The sequence below is a fragment of the Cetorhinus maximus genome, chromosome 6, assembly GCF_964194155.1.
Source record: "Cetorhinus maximus chromosome 6, sCetMax3.hap1.1, whole genome shotgun sequence".
Taxonomy (NCBI): Eukaryota; Metazoa; Chordata; class Chondrichthyes; order Lamniformes; family Cetorhinidae; genus Cetorhinus; species Cetorhinus maximus.
Genome location: NC_135884.1, coordinates 142,771,515 through 142,793,043, shown reverse-complemented (window position 1 = coordinate 142,793,043; position 21,529 = coordinate 142,771,515). Strand labels below are relative to the sequence as shown.

Sequence of the window (21,529 nt, the reverse complement as noted above, 5' to 3'; positions counted from 1 at the left end):
GTATTGATACAATACTTGGTGCATATTAATGGTGACGAATTCCCTAGAGTCCTTTTCCAACTCTACCTGCTGGTAGGCATGGCTCATGTCTAATTTTGAATATGAGGTGCCCCTTGCCAGCCTCAAGTAGAATTCCTTAATCTTGGGTATTGGGTGTCTATGAAGTTTGGCCACCTTATTGACAGTTAGCTTATAGTCACCGCATAAACGCACGCTTTGGTCCGGCTTCAGTACAGGTATGACGGCTGCCGCCCACTCAGAAAATTGCACTGGTTGTAGGATGCCCATTTTTTCCAGTCTCTCCAGTTCAGTTTCAACTTTGTCCTGTAAAGCATAAGGGACTGGTCTGGCTCTTATAAATCTGGAGGTTGCATTTGGGTCTACAAGGATCCTGGCCTGTAGCCCTCGAATCCTTCCTAACTCGTCGTGGAAACAGCGAGATTGTCAGCCTGGTTGGTCCACTTTCGCAACAATTCCTGTAAATCTTCCATTGTAATTTGAAAAAATTTGGCCCATTTCAATTTAATCTTTTCAAGCCAGTTGCGGCCTATTAAGCTGGGGCCCTCTCCAGCGACCACTAACAAGGGCAACCTTTCAGATTGATCTCCATACGTTGCCGAGACTTGACATAACCCTTTCAGTCTTATTTCTTCGCCCGTGTATGTCCTCAGCTTTGTATCTGAAATTTCTAACTTCAGAGGATGGTTTCCTTTACTCAGATATCTAAATGCTCTCCAAAGACGGACATTGACGCTCACATATTAACTTCCATCTTAGTGGGTTGTCCATTAACTGTAATGACTACTTGGATTAGCTCGGTTCTACCCACTTTGAGGTTATATAATGAATGGATGCCTGATTCTATTTCTTCTGGCTCTCCCATGAGGCATATTTCACGATTTTTCCTGCTGCCTTGATAGTGTTGTTTTAGCCTTTCTCTGCAGTGCCACCTTATGTGGCCATAGCGGTGGCAGAAGAAGCACTCGACTTGTTTGAGTTGTCACTCGCTCACCGGAGGCCTGGATGTATTTCTCTCATTCATTTTGTGGATTTTCACTGCAGTGTCGTTGTTTTTCGATGGTCTGGAGCTAGAGAGCGCTTCCCGCCTTTCCGTGGAGTCCGAAGTTTTGGCGCCTTTTGTTGCCGGATTGTCCCGCCCGACCAGATGGACGGCGCCCTTTTGTGCCTCTTTTATAACTTTAGAATTTCGAACAGCATTCTCCATCGCAGTAGCTAATTCTAATGCCTTATTGAAGTCTAGGCTGGGTTCAGCTAGCAAAAACCTTTGGATAGCATCATCTCCAATCCCACATATCAGCCGGTCTCTCAACATATCACTAATGGACATTCTGAATTCGCAATGCTCAGTTAATGCCTTTAAAATGGCCACATTGTCAGCTATTGTCTCCTCTGGAAACCTGTTCCTTGAATTAAATTTGAAACGCTGCCTAGTAACTGAGGGCTTTGGTCCCAGGTGGCTCTGTAAAATTTTTATTAACTCGTCGAAAGTCTTCGAGCCTGGGGCGTAAGGCTGAGGATCAGCCTGTATGCTTTGCTCCTGCATGAGGACAAAAGAATTGCCCTCTTCTTCTCCTCCCTTGTGATGTCGTTAGTGGTAAGAAAGAACGCTAAGCGTTGGACAAACTGAGACCAGTCATCTGCAACGGGGCCGAATGGATCGACACGCCTGAACTGCGGCATCGTGAACCACTGCAAGGGGGCTGCACTCCTGATAGGCTTTCCAGGTAATGATGAATTTAGGTGTTTGGCTTACTGTGGAGTCGCCCTCTCTTTGGGGTCCCTATATGGATATTCTGTCCATAGCCATTTTTCATGTATTTGACCTTTTAAATGTATTGCCACTTTAAGAGCGGACAGCGTTTTATTTTAACTCTGTCTCTGCAGCTGTCAGCTTCTCTCTGCTGGGTTTAGCGCTCTTTTCAAGTTTTGGTGGGATCCCCACGATTTCTGCAGGTTTTTAATAAATTTTAAACTGCAGCACTGCTTTCTGCTCCGATTGCCGGCTGTCACCTATTTTACAAGTTAAGTACCGATGCTCTTTCAATGCTTTGCTCACCCGTCTTGAAATTTATTTTCTTTTGTTCTTCATCCTCGTTGCCACGTTTTTGTCTTGGGTAAATGAGTGCGTTGGCCAACTGAACTCTAACCGTGCACCTTCCTATGTTCTCTTCAGTTGCTGCTTGCAGTCAATAATGAGGAGAGACTGATGTAAGAATAAACAGTGATGGTTTATTGAGACATAGGGCAGAGCACTGGATCATACGTGCTCACTCAGAAACCTCCAGAACTAGACTTACAGTTCCCCATTGCCCACACTGTACAGTGATTCGTCAGTGCTGTCACACGATCAGTCATGACAGTCAAGCATATTCTAATTGTGTAATGAGTCTTTTTGCTTTCCAATTGGTGTAGGAAGGTAATGCATCACAAGGTTGTGTCATAGTGTTGGCCAACTAATGGCAGGAGTGTAGGGTCAAGTCATGTGATGAAACCTCCAAGAATATATTTAATCACAGCTGGCAACCCTAAAAATACATCAGATGCAGGAATTCTGAAATAAAAACACCATCGGCAGTGCAACACTCCCTCAGTGCTAAAATTGGGATGTCAAGCCCAGATTATTTACCCAATTAACTGGTTTCCACCAGTATGGCAATGGGCAGTATTGATAAAACTAACTTCAGTGCTTCTTGGGCAGGAAGTAGAAACAAACAGAATGATCAGTGACCTTGTTGTGAAATGCTTGCATGTGAATGTTGGGTTAGCATCTCGCTGTGGAGGTCAGATAGGCCGCTGCTAATTCAGAGAGGCTTGATCCAAGGAATATGGGTAAGAGCAATATAAATAGTTTGTGGGTTTAGATCGCTTGGTTGTGAATGAAGTTTGAGAGAGCCATGGCTCAGTTGATAGCATTTGTGCTCCTGAACCTAGAAGGTTCCTGGTTCAAGTCCCACTCTAGACCTTAAGTACCTGTACAAAATTTATAAGCCAACACTCAAGTGCAGTACTGAGGGAGTGCTGAGCTGTCAGACGTGTTCTCTTTCAGATGAAACATGACACTGAGGCCTCATCTGTTCTTTCAGGTGAATATAAAAGATCCCATGGCACAATTTCAAAGAAGAGCAGGGGACTTGTCTCTGGTATCCTGGCCAATATTTACCCCTCAATTATCATCACAAAGACAGATACTCTGGACATTATCACATTGTTGATTGTCTTGTGTGCTTTTGGGTGCTGCATTTCCTAGATTACAACAGCAATTACACTTCGAAATTGACTTAAGTGAAAGCAAGATACAGCAGCTGCTGGAAATCTGAAATAAAAACAGAAATTTCTGGGAATACTCAGCAGGTCTGGCTGCATCTGTGTAGAGAGAAACAGTTTTTTAATTCATTTATGGGATGTGGGCGTCACTAGATAGACCAGCATTTATTGCCCATCCCTAATTGCCCTTGAGAAGGTGGTGGTGAGCTGCCTTTGTGACCCGCTGCAGTCCCTGTGGTGTAAGTACACCCACCGTGCTGTTAGGGAGGGAGTTCCAGGATTTTGACTCAGCGACAGTGAAGGAACGGCGATACATTTCCATGTCAGGACGGTGAGTGGCTTGGAGCGGAACGTCCAGGTGGTGTTGCTGGAAGTTTACGTTTTGAGTTGAATGTGACTTCTTCAGAACACTGTGTTTAACACGACACGTTAATTCTGCTTCTCTCTCTTCAGATGCCGCCAGGCCTGTTGAGTATTTCCAGCACTTTCTGTATTTACTTCAAAAGTAAAGAGGGCTGAGATGTCCGGTGGTTGCGAAAGGCACCACATAAGTGCAAGTCTGTCTTTTGTTATTTATTAGTCAAAATGAAGGGATAGAGCAAATACAATTTGGGCTTTTAAATTAATAACCACAAGCTTGTAAATTCTTTGAATGAATTGGGAAAGCTGAGCAAACAAGCCTACTGATAGAAAGAGCGCATAGAAATAACTGCATTTGCAAAAATGTTAGCTTTTGCGATTTGCTGTCATTTATTCTATTTTGGCATCTAAACACTTATTATTGTGCAATACCCACCTCAGCATCCCCTGACTGTATCATTCCACTAAAAAGCAAGTTAGATCAAAGGACAGGCTTTGGAAACTTTCACTTGTTGCGAAAGGAATTGATTGGACATTTTTCTACTGTGATCACTAAGCTGATTGTTTACAAAAGGGAATCGATTTTTGATCAAGATGACAGAATTGTTCTGGAAAACTGCACATTTTAAGTTGTTTAGCTTAAAGAGGATTATTATCTGATCCAAGCAAAAAACTGCAGATCCAAAACAAAAACAGAAATACCTGGAAAAACTCAGCAGGTCTGGCAGCATCAGCGGAGGAGAGCACAGTTGACGTTTCGAGTCCTCATGACCCTTCAACAGAACTGTTTCTGTTTTTATTATCTGATCAGTCAGTTTGCAGGATGAACCAACCATGTTAATAAATGACAAACTCACTCAAACAGTGACTTAATCATCGACCCAGCCAGAGATACATGACATTCCCTCTGGCACTGGTGCATCGTGGCTGCAAGTGTGCACCATCTAAAAATAGAAACGTGATGAAATGAAGCTCTTTTGCATTTCTGCACCATGGTACACAGGCACTCGGAGTGATCAATAACTTGATGTGTGCACGAAAGCTCCTATCAGGAAGATATAATAATTTTCATAATGTTATTGAAATTTATTGTAAAGTAGAGTATTAGTGGGGACTGTGTCTATATCTGTGTGTGTGTGTGTGACTTAATTGAATTAAAGGCAGCTGGTCTGAAGGCTTTGATATAACAGAAGATAAGCAAGGTTTGAAATGTTAAGTAGATAGACGTACGTGTAAATGGAACATTTTTATTTTGAAATAAACCAGACTAGATTGATTTCAAAGGAGGGGTGAAATGTGTCACCCAGCCAGAAGAAGTTAAGAAACAATGTGTTTATTTTTCTCAAAGATTACTGGTAAAATTGGTACTATGAGAGATTTTTTATTATCAGAGAGGTAAAGTCCAAAGACATAGTGAAACAATGGAAATTTGCATTCAAGGGGGAAAATATGGATAAAGGAGAGAAGGCTGTGTGCAAGGGAAGGCATTCTAAGATCTAACAACGATCTAAGAATCGTCCCAGATTTGCACTAAGTGCGGTAGCAGGCGGGTAAGGCAACGTGTTACCCGCCGGCCACGATGGCGGGTTTTCACGCCGTATTGTCCCAGACGTGCCACGTTATTTATGCACTCCTGGGAAACACGGCGTTTCCGTGGTGGGCGGGGTCTCATTCGCCCACCCGCCATCACCTCGCCGCTTCATCACGCTGGGCGCCATATTTAAAGTCCAGCCTCGCACACACATCGCACGCATCTCAGTGCTTCTAGCCCACGACTGCTGCAGGGAAGATTCCACAAAAGGCAAAAAGACTGCGGCCCCCAGGTTCAGTGACGCATCACTGGAACGCCTTTTAGATGCCCATGGCGTCCTGCTGGGATGTCCAGTAGCCCCCCGCTCTGGCCGCGGAATGGGCACTGGTGTGACCAACCCAGCTTGGGAGGCGGTAGCAGCGGTGGTCAGCGCCAACGCCCTTCAAAAGAGGACAGCCACCCAGTGCCACAAGAGGATGAATGGTCTCCTCCATTCTGCCAGGGTATGTCACTCTTCTCATCATTCTCAACTCTCACACTCACAAACCCATCATACGTCCACAGGGTCCTCACTCACTGCTGGTGCAAGAGACATCGCCATTCACTCTCTCATACACACCGTCATTGTTCTCATCCCATCCTTAGGACCACTCCACCCATACAAGCCAGGCATACTTATTATCTGGCCTGGCAGGTGTCCTGCTTACACTTTCTCCACCACTATCCGTGCAGGACAAGCTGGCACATGACAACAGGGAGAGGTTGCAGACCAGTGAAAGAATGCCTGAAATCAAGGTCCTAAACAACTTTGAAAACAGAGGCATCCAGCTGGCCTGGCGATGACTGGGACCGGTCCTGTGCTGACCGTGAGGTTGGCTGTGCTCTACCAAGTGAGGGTCCAGCAGTGCAACATCCATCATACAACCATGCTGTGAGTGATGTGTCCTGTTTCACAGGCCACTGCCATGCACTAATTATCTCCCCTTGCTTCCGCAGGCACATCTGGGAAACAGCCAACGGAGTCCACGACCCAGGGCCTCCAATTAAGCCCCAAAGAAACCTCTAAGAGGAATCTGGAGGCACTCTCCTTGAAGTCCTGACACAGCATTCACCCACACCGTCCACCAGTGCAGAGACACACACCTCGGTGGGACCTAGCTTTAGAATAGCCTCGGGATCACAATCTGGTGAGCACATCGCACTGTCTGATCCACATCAGGCGGAGGCAGGGACTTCCCTGGTGTCCAGCACTCGGAGAACTGCTGGAGGCCAGAAATTTGCTAAGTCCAAGTCACATGATGAGCTTCTGGACTCAGTCATGCCACAGTTGCTGGAGCTGCAAAGTCAAGCTCGGGAACATCAGGGAGGGATGTCCGCTGCATTCTTCAGATTGCAAGGCACGATAGAGGAGTCCGTCCGCCTTCACTCTGAGGTGATAGCGCCGGCATGCCAATGAACTGAGGTCAACAATGTTAGGATGGCGGCTGCAATGGAGACCTTGTTCCAGGACATTGGTCCTGCACTGCTGCGTGGGCTTAACTCCATCGCAGATGCCATATTTGGTCTCCAACAGTGTGTACACAAGAGAGGTGCCAGGCAACTCGATCTCACTCCAGCTACCCCTTCTGCTCAAGGAGTCAGCCTGGGACCCTTGAGCACCCATAGGGAGAAGGATCAGCAGGTACCACACCCCCCCCCCCACCCCCCCCGCCCCCCGCCCCAGTGCTACCCATCCAGAATGACTCCAGGAGTGTCCAGCCCATCCAAATCCCCTCTTTGACTTCAGCAGCTCCAGCTCCACAGACCAAGGAGGATGCCACTGCCACACAGCAGGACCCTGAAAGTAGGCCGGTGCCCTCCAAGTCTCGGCCCTCCAGAGGATGCCAGCCAAAGTCATCACTGACAGTCACAGTCAGCAGACTGCCTCCACCTCTGTTGTGGATGTCTGGGGAGCACTAAGAGGTAGCAGCAGGGTTAGGAAAGAAGAATTCGTTGCACAGCCTGGGCATGGGTGTTAATCACTTGTACTATTGTCAATAAACTCCCAAGAATGTCTCCCTGCCTATGGCTCCTTGTTCTGATGAACACTGTTCTTGTCACTCAGATGTGAAACCTTTCTGCACATGATAAAGGCAGGTGTCTCAGTCCAGGGCCTCTTCCCTGTTGTCTGTGCAGCCTTCAGACCAAAGTGATGGTCCAGCCTCACACTCCCTGGAAACATTACTAATTCCTGCACCTCAGCGGTACTCGTCATTGCTGCCAGAATGTAGCAGGCAGACCCCACAAAGTTCCATCATTGTCTCTGTGTGCTCTCAGCACCTTTAAGGTGGGGCTGGCCCCCATCTCTTCAACATCTGTGACCAGTGACACTGTGCTCCTAAAGGGCTCAGGTGCTGAAGGTGGACAAAGGATCAGATGCTTCTAAAGTTTCATGGCTGCATCTCTATGACATAACCCTGATCACAGAGCGTAAGCAAGCTGCCCTTGGCCAGACAGGAGTCAGACATTCACAGAGGCTATGTGAAGATTTATAGAGTATCCTCACTGCATGTCATCCTCCTGCAATCGAGCGACTATTAGGGTCTCCACTGCACCTCCATGACAGGAGCATTCTCACAGAGGGTATTTGCACTGCCATAAACCAGACTGAAGTCAAATATTCACAAATGCGATGTGAGAATCTATGGGGATACCTCACTACATGTCATCATCATCCTCCATAAATCTAGCAGCTATGAGGGCCTCCTGAGCCCGCCTGCCTTGTCTAGCCCGTGCGAGGGCCTCATCCCTATCATCGTCTCCAAGGACCTCCTCACCCTCATCGCCGTTGGCATCTTCCTCATTGGAGGAGGCCTGCAACTCTTTCATCTCCCTTTCAACCAGCTCATCTCACTGTTGCAGCGCCAGGTTGTAAAGGGCGCAACAGACGACGATGATGCGTGACACCCTCTGTGGACTGTATTGCAGGGCTCCACCAGACCGGTTCAGGCACCGGAACCTCAACTTCAGCATCCCAATGGTCTGCTCCACCAAGTTGCGAGCTGCTGCATGAGCCTCATTATACCATCGCTCTGCTGCAGTCTGAGGCCACCGCACAGGTGTCATCAGCCACGACCTCTGTGGGTAGCCCTTGTCCCTGAGGAGCCAACTCTGCAGCTTCTGTGGACCCTGGAAGACTGCAGGGATCTGTGACGAACTGAGGTTGTAGGCGTTGTGCACACTCCCTGGAAACCATGTGCACACCTGCAGGATGCGTTTCTGGTGGTCGCACACCAGCTGCACATTCAGTGAGTGGAACCCCTTGCAGTTGATGTAGTTCACCGCACGTTGCAATGGAGATCTGAGCACCATGTGAGTGCAGTCAATGCCACCCTGAACCTGTGGGAAACCCGAGATCTGGGCGAATCCAATCGCTCTTGCATCCTGGCTGTCCTGGTCCCGGGCAAAATGCACAAAGCTGTGTGCCCTCGCAAAGATGGCAACCGTGACCTCATGGATGTATTTGTGGGTGGGGGCTTATGAGATCCCACAGAGGTGGCCTGTGGAGGCCCGAAAGGAGCCACTGGCAAAGAAATTGAGAAAAAGGAAGTTCACTTTCATGGCCACAGGCAGTGGATGCCCTCCATGTCCCCATGGCACCAAATCCTGCAGCAGATGGTAGATGTGACTGACCAGTTCCCTAGACATGTGCAGTCTTCGGTGACACTGGTTCTCGGTCTTCTGCAGGAACGAAAGACGGTGTCTATAGACCCTGGGTGTTGCTAGGCACTGGCCTGCGATGGCTTGCTGTGGCTCTTGGGCAGCATGTGCAGGAGCCCCAGTCTCCCCTTCTTCCTGAGGTTGTGCTCCTGCCTCTGTGCAGCCAGGAACCTCAGTCACTCTCTCAGTCTTCACTCTCTGTAGGCCATCAGGCATACAGATTGTTCACCAGTCTCCAAGATCCTGATATACTCCTCCTGCAGGTTGAAAGAGAGAGACATGTGATTAGCATGGGTGTACTAAGAACCAGTCTGGTTAAGTGTGAAGGCCCCTTAACGCTTCCTGGAGAGTGCTGGCCACCACTTGGTTGGCCAGAGATTAGTGCGCTACATGGCTGCCCGAAACCCCACCCACTTCTGCCCCACTTCACCCGACCGATTGGCGGCAGCTTTGTCCATTGGACTGCATGCCGTGTTCTGAGGTCAGGCGCAGTCATTCTCCTAACCCACACTGCAAGGCTGCACTGTTAGCTTGAACAATGGGGGAGACTGATGCAAACCGGGATGCGGACATTGCAAGGGGCTGTGAGCACCTCCACCAGTGACTGCTCCTTGGCCAGCTTTAGCGAGGAAATCGTACAATGTGTGTGGTCGTCCAACTGTTCTGCAGCCCACTAAAATGCCCATGACTTTGAGGTCTGTGCCTGTTGGGTGTTGCGGGGGCTGGCGCGGGGTGGGTGGTGGTGAAAAGCTCTGGAGCACATTGATGCCTCTGCACTGCTTGAGTGGACAGATAAGCTAGAAGCCTGACTCCAATCATATCAACGTGGCTGCGCCTGAACTGTCTCAGCTGCAGAGGAATGGTCACTTTATACAGATTGCCATAATCCGTGGCTGCTTCCCTCGCCCACCCTACCCCACACCCCAAATGCTTTTGCGTTAGATTCGATGGCAGGGCTGCCCTTGACCCCCACCCGCTACCAACGCTCCTCAAGCTTGAAGTCCAACAGGTAACCCTGGCGAGCGCTGCACATCGTTGTTGTGTATTTACCTCCGAGTTCCCCTCAAAGTGCAGGCCGCCAGGTGCATGCCTTTTATGTGGTGTTGTGAAACACGTCGGCGGACTTTCCCACCGATGTGGATGGACAGTCCAGCGGAGTGGCAGGGGAGGGGAAGGAGGGCGCGGGGGTGGGGCGATCCCGGAGGGCTGGCCTAATAATGATATGCGGATGTATTACAATGAGCCCGACATCCAATAGCGGGAAACGCGGCCCAACATCGGTGGGCTGAGCAGACGATCGCGAACTGCTTTCACGCCGTCGTGAAACCGATCGGGCCATATTGTCCCCTCACATCACCGAACACACCCAACGCCGGCGGGCATGGAAGATCCCGCCGTTGTGAGGGCCAGTCATTGGGAAAGATGCTGTATGAAAGAACAACAGAGGTCAAGAATATTTTCGGAGTGCCATTTTTGCATTGCAAATAACAATTTACATTAATATAACTCCTGTAACGCCATAAACCGTCCCTAGAGGCTTCAGAAGAGGGTTATGGTTATCGCACAGCATTTGATACCAAACTACCCCGGCAATATCGGAACAGAATGATCAAAAGGCTTTAAGGAGCCTCTTAAAGAGGAGAAGGGAGGCGGAGATTCTTAGACAGGCAATTCCGAAGATTTATTGCCTTAGCTGCTTAAGGCAATGGTAGGTGATTAAAATCAGGTGATGTGCAAACGTTCCGAGTTGAAGGAGTTGTCAGGAGGCTATGACTTCATTCAGTATTTTTATAAAATATATATAATATATATCATCATGGTTAATTTATAACATTTTTAAAACTGGACAAAGGCTTTGAAATAACTGAAGCTGTGGCTGACAATGACTCAAACAAAAGGAACATTTTGGCATTCAGAGAAGCTGATACCTCATTATCTCTAAAGATGGGGGGGGGGGCGATGGTGTAGTGGTATTGTTGCTCGACAAGGGACCCAGGGTAATGCTCTGGGGACCTGGTTTTGAATCCTGGCAGATGGTGGAACTGGAGTTCAATAAAAATCTGGAATTTAAAGTATAATGATAACCATGAAACCATTGTCAATTGTTGTAAAAGCCCATTTGGTTCACTACTGCCCTTTAGGAAGGAAATCCGCTGTCCCTTACCTGGTCTGGCCTACATGTGACTCTAGACTCACAGCGATGTGGTTGACTCTTAAATGCCCTCTGAACAAGAGTAATTAGGTATGGGCAATAAATGCTGGCCTAGCCAGTGATGCCCACATCCAATGAATAGTAATATATGAAAAAAATGACCCTTGTGACTGCAGAGATCAAATTCAAAGGGAATAATACAAGGGTCATCTACAATTCAAGGCCGGGCCTGGCCGACCAGTCTGCTAGGAAAAAGGACCCAGAAACCTCTTTAAAATTCTTAATGATTGAAACATAAACAATCTCAAGAATCCAAACTAAGGAATATATATCCTTTGTCCAAACCAAAGTGGAAAAGTAGGAGTCATGTCACATGACCCCGCCCCACCATGCTGGGGGAACCAGTTACCCTGTCTTACTGACTGCCAATCTGTCTGCCATCTTCCACCTAGCAAGCAGCAGCTCAGAACCAGAGCTCTGTTCAGGTTTAAATGCCTGGCCCCGTCTATACTGTTCTACAGGAACTTCTGAACTTCTATACCAGTGCCTACAAGACTAATTCATCTCTATGTGCCAATCTCATTGTGGAAGTCATCTCTACTGGTAAAGTGGGTTATCCAGCATCAGTTTCAGCCTGGTGACCCCTGTGCAGGAATACGCCACTGAGGTCAGTGAACCTAGGGGCAATGGGTGAATGGGACTTGGTACGAGTTAGGACATGAGGCAGCAGGGTTTTGGATGAGCTCAATTTTACAGATATTGGGGGATGGGAGGCTGGTCCAGGGAGCGTTGGAGTAGTTGAGCTTATAGGCAACAGAGACGTGGATCAGGGTTCCATTAGTGATTGAGCTGAGGTAGGGGTGGGAGATCTGTGATATTATGGAGTTAGGAGTTCCAGGATTTTGATCCAGCGACAGTGAAGAAACAGTGATACTGTTCCAACTCAGAATGGTGTGTGACTTGGAAGGGAACTTGCAGGTGGTGATGTCTTCTAGGTGGTAGAGGCCATGCGTTTGGAAGGTGCTGTCAAAGGACCCTTGGTGAGTTGCTGGTAACATTCTGGCTAACTGGCTGGGATCCACTTGTGAGTCGAGGCCTGGGCCGTTGCTTGTACCCCTGAATCCGTACAGATTAAAGGAAAAATATTTTCCAGCCTTTTCCCTCTTCTAAGGTGGGGCTTTTTAATCATCTTTTCAGTTGGGTCCTCACTGAACCCTTCACTGGACTACCTCCACAGGACCGGCAGTATTGATCATGACCTCCCTGGGAACTTTGATGGTGTTGGATCTGGGGCCAACAGCATGTGGGCTTTTGGGCCCGAGGTTTCTCACTGGGAGGGAATTGGCATAAAAATTGTTGAAAATGAGAATAACTTGAGAATCCAAGAACTGATGCTGAACCGTACCATTTCTGATCACCATATGGTTCATCAGTTGATTTAATGCCCTGTTTCCCTCTCACTCCTAGGGCTCCGTTGTGTCTGTGATGTTGGTCATACAATGATTGATAGTGGATCTCCCATTGCACAATGCAGTGCCTGCAACGGAAAAGTAAGTTAACCAAAGGAAAATTGGTAAATGAAAACTCTGCTCGTTGATTGATGTTTTGACGTTAAACGCTTTGATTGAAAGTTGAGATATTTAACAGTACAGCAGAGTGAAAATCACTATGACAGTGCAACACAGTGAACACTCATTTACTGAAAGGGACAAAGCACCGTCGCTCCACAGTAAGTACGGGCACAACACTCACCTGCAGCCAGCCACGTTATTCTAATGTGCTTCTAGCCACAGGCTAACGTGGCAAATATCAATTTTAGAAGGGGGAATATTTACAGGGCAATGGGGAAAGGATGGGGAAGTGGGATGAATTGGATAGTTGTACCTAAGAGCTGACACAAGCATGGAAAGCTGAATTTGAGCTGTGTCATTCTCTGATTCTATTTTTGGATGAATATTTTCTTCCCTCTCCAGTTTTCTCTCCCGATAGGGTTGACTTGTGCCGGGGTTTGATTCTGTGGAATTGCTAGCAACCCCCCCTCCTATTGCCCTGCCCAAGTGACCCTGCTTCATGGCTTGAGTCTAGACGATGTGCATGGGCAGGTATTCAATTGGACTCAGTGATGGCGCCGTTGCATTCGAGGCCAATCCTGTCCTCACCCAATACCCAATCATGCAGACGTCCATGGAGGCAGAATCACTGGATGGCAACCGAGAATGTTGAAGTTTTTGGCATTTGGTGTTTCCTTTTGTCCCTGTGGGGAGCTAGGGATTGGACAAAAATGGAAGAAGGTAAAGTTTAACAGAAATAAAAGTTTTGCCCATTTTCTTACTTTGAATCATCTTCTTCATGCTGGGCTCTCCAACCAGGAAGGTTGGGAGGTCTAGTATCCGTGTGAGGGACATCCTTACCATTCCATGGCAGCTGAGCATCAACTGCCTTCCTGCTAATGGGACAAATCCCGCCAATGTTATTTCTGTCCAGTGAATGATGCACTCCTCTGTCTCGTGGTCTTCAACCCAGTGTCACTAATATGACTCGCACCTGGTGGAGGAGTTGTTTGGTCACATCCAAGGCTTGAATTCAACAGTAGAGACGTCTGATAATTACTGCATGATGTGCAAATAATTCATATTGCTTATTTGACATTTTGCCAACTATTTAGGATCAAGTCGTGTCGGTGGACAAGAAACTCTGTTTGACGTGTGTAAACTGCCAGCCATGTCGAAATGATGGAGCAGTTCAAGGTAGGTTTTTGTTATTCTTTGCTGGTATGTGCTGCGCACACAATTTCCTACAACAGACAATCATTCTTGGCTGTAATTCTTTTTGGATCCCGAGCTGTAACGTTTGAACTGCTGCATAAGCCAAGGTCAGCCTGCTCACACATTGAGACTTGAGCCAGGGTCCTCAGGGTTTTTTTTGTTTTAATGCTGCGCTGGGTGGAGGAATTGCTAACTCCACCATCGAGGAAGCCTCTTTTTATGGGCAATTCTAGAATTGGAACAGGACACAAAAAGCAAGTGAGAAACATTGATAACTTTGATTTACGTTCGAGAGTCTCATTCTGATGGGGGAGAAAATTGCTTTGATTCAGTCATTTCTGTAAAATTTGGAGTGGGAGAGAATTCACAGAGTTTTCTTTTTACAGTGGAAAACTTGGCCATGAAGACAGCCAGCTGTGAAACCTGTTCCAACAAGACTGTGCCAAATGCTTTGGGTAACATGTATGTGTCTCACCTTCTATGACTTATTTGTTTGTACCTGAACTTATGTCTAAACATGACGAAGCTGTTGAAGAGGTTTTTGTGCATTCTTTCTTAAAGTTTATTATCCTGTAATTTTTCTCCTCTTCCCTCCCTCCCCCCCATCCTGTCCAACACCATCAAGAAGCTGACTCTGCTTGGGGTACCGTTCCATAAGCTTTGGTTCCCATCCTGTATTTCATCCATGTGGCCATATGTCACATGTAAGACCAGACACTGAAAGTCAGTAAACTATCGAACTGTGGAGGTGTCATGCTAACTCGAACCTGTCATCCACACACACACGGATGATTCAGCAGGAGTGTCCAGATAGCATCAGCAACGACTAATTGTAGCAGCCTTATCGACACTACATCTGGAATTGGCTAATTTAAGTTAGTAGGAAGCAGGATGTCAGGTGTGGCTCAGTTGGTAGCACTCCTGCTTTTGAGTCAGATGGCTGTGGGTTCAAGTGCCATGCCAGGACTTAAGTACAAAATCACAGCTGACAGAGTAGTACTAAGGAAATGCTGCACTGTAAGAGGTGGTTTCTTTCAGATGAAATGTTAAACTGAGTGCCCTCTCAGGTGGACATAAAATATCCCATGACACCATCTTGAAGAAAAGCAGTGAAGTTCTCCCTGGCCAATGTTCATCCCTTAATCAACATCACTAAAACTGATTGTCTGGTCAATATCATATTGCTATTTGTGGGAGCTTGCTGTGTACAAATTGGCTGCAGCATTTTCTACATTATAATAGTGACTGCACTTCAAAAGTACTTAATTAAGTTCTTCAAAAGCTCTTTGAGACATTCAGTGATCATGAAAAGCGCTATATCAATGCAAGCCCTTCTTTCCTTTTGGATGGATATTGGCAGAGGAACGGACTGAAGATTGAAAAACCAAATAGCGTTATGACCTTTTTTGAACATTGAGATGTTTGAACAAGTTGATGAACCATACAGATCCCTTCCAGTCCAGTACAATTCCTTTATTCCTAATTCAGGTCAATGTGGAAATCAAAGCTGGGATTTTCCTGGTCTATACATCACAAGGGGATATAGTTCAATGTTGTCCGATATTTTAGTCACATATAGTCAGTGTGGGAACCAGATGTTGATAATTGCATTTCTGATCAGTAAATTTTTTTAAAATGAGCAGTGGGTGGGCCTATGATCTCAGTAATCATATGGCAGTGTACAGCTGTGCAACTTTTTGTCCTTTCACTGGTGAAATACTAAGATGCAAAGCAAAGGGTGTGAGGCTTTAGACCATTTGTGAGTGCTTTACTTCCTTGTTTACTTAATGATGGTAGATATTTGTTAAGTAAATATACACAAATTGCATTACGTATTTTGAGTTTACCTAAACGGTTTTCTACTAAAATGAATGCATGAACCTAAAAAGGTGTTGCCATAGCCACATCAGTGGCTAGTCAGCAATCTCTATTGGGCAAGAGTGGTACAGTTGCCAATTGAGCCACTGGGGCTGCCGAAAATGCATATCTTAATTTAATTTGGTTGTCATTGGGAGTCACCAGACAGTAAATTGTTGGAGCCATTAGGAAACAAACCTAGGAACAGGATAAGGCTATCCTGGTTTGAGAGGCAGCCAAACATAAGAAATAGGAGCAGGAGTAGGCCATTCAGCCCTTCGAGCTCCCTTCATCATTCAGTGAGATCATGGCTGATCATCTACTTCAACACCACTTTCCTGCGCTAGCCCCATATCCCTTGATGTTTTTAATATGTAGAAATCTATCGATCTCAGTCTTGAACATACTCAATGACTGAGCCTCCACAGCCTTCCAGGGCAGAGAATTCCAAAGATTCACCACCCTCCGAGTGAAGAATTTCCTCCTCATCTCAACCCTAAATGACCACCCCTTATTTTGAGACCGTGTCCCCTGGTTCTCGACACCCCAACCAGGGAAAACAATGCCAAGCCCCCTTTATTGGGATCATGAGAGGAGGCTGAAAAATTATGGCGTTGGGAAATTAAGGAATGGAAGTTGATTTTCTCTTTCTGAAGCAATGGCACTGTACAGGTACAGAGATTACACCTATGAAAAGCAAGACGTCTTGTCATTTTGTATGTATTGGCTCCTATGCATACCTCATTTCTTCATTTGACTAATAGTTGCAGCAAACTCTGGATCAATTGCAGTTTTAAATACATTTTTTGTGTCCCTGTTAGGTGTGTACCCTGCCAGGAAACTTTCATTTTGGCTACCGATAGTTGTACATGTCCTTCCGCCAACTTGGTAAGTGATTTACTCTTGCTGGAATCAGCAGAAGCACCCAAGTAGAGTCAATGTTACGCCCGTAGGGTGAGCTTAAACTTTACCTGAATATCTGGGCTCAACAAAGCACATTCTGCCTGGCATGAGGAAATAGAAAGATATGAAAAATTGTGTCCTTTTTTATTAAAACAAGTCAGGTTTTGGAGCAATATACTGAATTGAAATCCTCGAACTCCCTCCCTAACAGCACAGTGGGTGTACCTACACCACATGGACTGCAGCGGTTCAAGAAGGCGGCTCACCACCACCTTCTCAAGGGCAATTAGGGATGGGCAATAAATGCTGGCCTAGCCAGCGATGCCCACATCTGGTGAAAGAATTTTAAAAATGTTTAATATGTGAAAGGATAGTACAGGATACATAGAGGCAGCTTGTTTGCAGTAGTTGAGGGACTAAAGATACAAAATTTAAATGAATGAGATTTAGTACAGAGAGGAAATTTCTTGTGATGATGTGGAATGTACTTCTAGGGTAGTTGGTTGAGGCAGAAGCAATGTCAACATTTAAGATTAGATTAAACAGATAGACGATGGGTTATAGGAACAGGATGGGTAAACCTGAAACAAAAACAGAATTACCTGGAAAAACTCAGCAGGTCTGGCAGCATCGGCGGAGAAGAAAAGAGTTGACGTTTCAAGTCCTCATGACCCTTCCGCAGAACTGAGTAAAGTTAGGAGAGGGGTGAAATATAAGCTGGTTTAAGGTGGGGGGGCTGGGGAGGGGGTGGGGGAAGAGAAGTTGAGGCGGGGGGGTGGTTGTAGGGACAAGCAAGCAGTGATAGGAGCAGATAATCAAAAGATGTCACAGACAAAAGGAACAAAGACGTGTTGAAGGTGGTGATATTATCTAAGAGAATGTGCTAATTAAGAATGGATGGCAGGACACTCAAGGTACAGCTCTAGTGGGGGTGGGGTGGAAAGACTGACAGGGTATTACAGGTATAGATTTAAAAATAATGGAAATAGGTGGGAAAAGAAAAATCTATATAAATTATTGGAAAAAACAAAAGGGAGGGGGAAGAAACGGAAAAGGGGTGGGGATGGGGGAGGGAGTTTAAGATCTAAAGTTGTTGAATTCAATATTCAGCCCAGAAGGCTGTAAAGTACCTAGTCGGAAGATGAGGTGCTGTTCCTCCAGTTTGCATTGGGCTTCACTGGAACAATGCAGCAAGCCAAGGACAGACATGTGGGCAGGAGAGCAGGGTGGAGTGTTAAAATGGCAAGCGACAGGGAGGTTTGGGTCTTTCTTGCGGACAGACCGCAGGTGTCTACAGAGCGGTCGCCCAGTTTGCATTTGGTCTCTCCAATGTAGAGGAGACCGCATTGGGAGCAACGAATGCAGTAGACTAAGTTAGGGGAAATGCAAGTGAAATGCTGCTTCATTTGAAAGGAGTGTTTGGGCCCTTGGACGGTGAGGAGAGAGGAAGTGAAGGGGCAGGTGTTGCATCTTCTGCGTGGGCATGGGGAGGTGCCATAGGTGGGGGTTGAGGAGTAGGGGGTGATGGAGGAGTGGACCAGGGTGTCCCGGAGGGAACGATCCCTGCGGAATGCCGCCAGGGGGGGTGAAGGGAAGATGTGTTTGGTGGTGGCCTCATGCTGGAGTTGGCAGAAATGGCGGAGGATGATCCTTTGAATGCGGAGGCTGGTGGGGTGATAAGTGAGGACAAGGGGGACCCTATCATGTTTCTGGGAGGGAGGAGAAGGCGTGAGGGTGGATGCGCGGGAGATGGGCCGGACACGGTTGAGGGCCCTGTCAACGACCGTGGGTGGAAAACCTGATTGCTTGCATGGAGGACAAATGTTGACATGGATGGGTTGGGATAACTGACTTGTTTTCTTGTAGCTTTACTGTGGCTGTGTATTTCTATGTTAGCTTGTGAGCAATTCATTGAATATCTCCTCCAAAAGACTGCACCTCCAACAGTACAGCATCCTCGCAGTACTGTTAGCCTGGCTTATGTGCTTAAGTGTCTGGAGTAGGACTTGAAACCACAACCTCCTGACTCAGAGGCAAGATTGCTACCCACCTCATGTCATCCTCGAATCAAGGGACAGCTGATAACACTACCCACTGATCCAAGACTGATACTCACAATGTGTCATCCCTTGAGTAAGTAGCCAATGGTCAGACCTCTCTTTGCGTGCGGCACTTGGAGCCACATTCAAGCAGGACCATAAGTGAGGCTTAGCTTGACAACCACTGCCCCCAAACCCTTTTTGATTTTCTTCACCTTAGGATATATCTTGCTCACAGTTAACAAGTTTTCTGGGGGAGACAGAAACCTTGATGAAAATAATGAGGTAGAATCCATGTTACTGCGTCCTATTGGTAAAGTATACCTATGATCTCAATTGCTGAATGGTCAGAATTGCCTTTTATAAGTTTATTATTTTCTAGTATTCTGTAATTAAGTTGTGACTTTCATTTCAGAAAGGAGGTCTCTGCTTTGGAAACACTAAATTACCAGTAAGCATTTATTTATCTTTGTTTTTTTTATGTAGCTTTAAATATAGAATCATTAGGGACAAAACAGCACTCAAACATTAGAATCTGAATTTCTATGTTTTACATTACTTTTACAAATGAAATTATTCTGCTCTCTATGTATGAGTGGATGTATTCAGTCATTAAATACAATTCAAGACTGAGTTCAACAGATTTATGGGCATTAAGGGAATCAAGGGATTGGGGTGGGGGTTGGGGATGGTGTAGGGCAGGAAAGTGGAGTTGAGATGGGAGATTGTCCATCATCTTATTACATGGCGGATCAGGCTTGAGGGACTCTATGGCTTAGTCCTGCTCCTGTTTCTCGTCATCTTATGTGAGATGAATATTTTTGGATTTGGCTGACCGTTTGAGTGTTCTGTGCTTCTATTATTTGAGTGGTGGTCCCACTCAGTCCATGCCCCTCATTCTTGTGGCTTTTCTGCTATTCCCAAACACCCCAATGGCTTTTCATGGCCGTGGGTTTTCTTGACTATACCTGGCTCTTTGGCAATTGAATGGAAGTCTGTTGTGGCTTGAATTCACTTCTGCTCCCTTCCTCTGCTCTAGCCCAGAAAAGCGCATTGTCATGATGCTTAGTGGCCTCCACTCTTAGACTGGGGAAATTACGAAGGGTGGTGGAACCCCAGGAGAGATCTTGAAACGGGTTTGGGTGATCTTGCCAACAACACTCATGTGTTTTAAAAGCTGGAGTTAGATCTGTGGTGTGGTGGTCCCAATGGTTTAGCTTGTAAATGGTTAAGACAGAAAGTAATGTCCAGACTGTCAAGAGGAAGGTCCCAAGTTTGAATTCTAGTTTCTGTTGAACTAACCAACCTTAGAAAAGCGGGTGTTCATGGGGTTCTATTTGGCTTCAGTGATCCTGGGCTAAGTAAGGAAAATTCAACTAATAAAGGGTAACAGCTGACTTTGTTGATGAGAAAGGGCATCATGGACATTAGCTAATCAACCAACATCTCATCCGATTTTCCTTCCTTTTGAATTCAAGGAAAATCAGATAAGGGTATCTAACAGGTACTAGCTCCTGTTGAAGTTGAATTTTGTCCCCGGTGCCTGATGCCTCTTTAGTAACCCAGTGCGAACCTGTGGGTAACAGCTGCGAACCAGAATCAAACCTGGTTGAGTGGCTCCCCCTCCATGGCTGAATAGCCCCCAACACTCACTCTCTCTGGACTCACAGAACACAAAAAACGGGTACTTGACCGAGATAGCTGAATACAGCAGCGGGTGAAGAGCTGGCACAAGACAGTGTATGGTGTAGGTTGTACCCAGAGCTGAATAGGGGAATGAGGGAAAATGGGGGAATTAAAACGTAACACATCATCTATTACTTATGATGTAAGATTGAATATCAGTAATATTTTGTTTCAGCCTCGCGCAGGAAGTTTGCCAGACTCCATTTGGTATGAAATGCACCTTCAAGCAAGTTACCTGGCATGCTCAGTAAGTTATAGCTTTCAAACCACAAAATACTGAATGACCTCGGGAGGATGGGATTTATCATCAGTGTAACTTGGTTGTAATTTGGCTTGTGCTACTTTAACACTCACTGTAAACGCAAGTGCAGAAAGTCCTCAATTTCCCACTCTGACCTCCTTCGTGTAATTATTCAAATCTACAGATGCAGATTGAGAATGGATGAGGGATGACACCAGTATTAGGAGAGGAAAATTGAACGTGAGACAGTTGAAGGGGGAAAAATATGCAGAAAGTTTCTGGAGGACATTGAAGACTTATCGATCTGTCAGTACCTTTGCCCAAGCTCAAGGAGCCTGGGGTTAAGACGTGGCAGGGCCAGGCTGTAGCAAGAAGGAGCACACGTTGCAGGCATGAGTTGGCGAATGAATTGCAAACCACATTTTCAAACTCCCAATTGCCTTTGGCTTTCCATCCATCGCAGTACCTCTGCAGGCATTGATTCATTCAGCCACTTCCTCAAGTTGCCTAATGCCATTGACCCCAGCAAAACTTTCCCCTGTCTCTCATCTGGGGCCTTTGCCCTGCTGCCATCTTTGCTCCCTCAAATCCAAGAGGCATTGACTTGATGGTATTTGGCGCACAACTGGATTGTAAATCCATCACCAGAGATGCCTGGATACTTCAAGCTCCACCAGGTCTGGTCTAGGGTCATCCTGGAAGTAAAGATAACTCTAGGGTCTTTTATCTCCACTACCAACCACTCTTTCAGCCCCTTCTCACCTACCCTGTCAATCTCACCTCTAAGAAAAAGTGCAAGGATTTCCTGGACCTCTGTGTGACCAAAATAACAACCATCCCTTCAGCTGTATCAGCTGCATTTCCTCCTTCCTTTGCCCATCAAGTCAACCTCACCCAACCCTGGTAACTCTTACCTAATCCTGAACAGCTCTCTCTCTCTAGTTTCTCATCTATTTCCCCTCATCTCCTCTCTGCACTTGTCTCATACTCCCATAGCCTGATTCCTACTAA

The 21,529-nt window shown here is 46.4% G+C and overlaps 1 protein-coding gene across 1 annotated transcript in view; it reads left to right on the top strand.

The window, feature by feature from the left end:
- The window catches only part of LOC144682207 (meckelin-like), a 112,289-nt gene that overhangs the window by 9,630 nt on the left and 81,130 nt on the right, over window positions 1-21,529 (top strand). Inside the window, exons 2-7 of the mRNA XM_078544613.1 lie at window positions 12,495-12,577; window positions 13,693-13,774; window positions 14,179-14,254; window positions 16,471-16,537; window positions 19,007-19,042; window positions 20,453-20,524. Coding sequence (XP_078400739.1) covers window positions 12,495-12,577; window positions 13,693-13,774; window positions 14,179-14,254; window positions 16,471-16,537; window positions 19,007-19,042; window positions 20,453-20,524 — 416 coding nt within the window. The remainder of the gene's footprint in view (window positions 1-12,494; window positions 12,578-13,692; window positions 13,775-14,178; window positions 14,255-16,470; window positions 16,538-19,006; window positions 19,043-20,452; window positions 20,525-21,529) is intronic.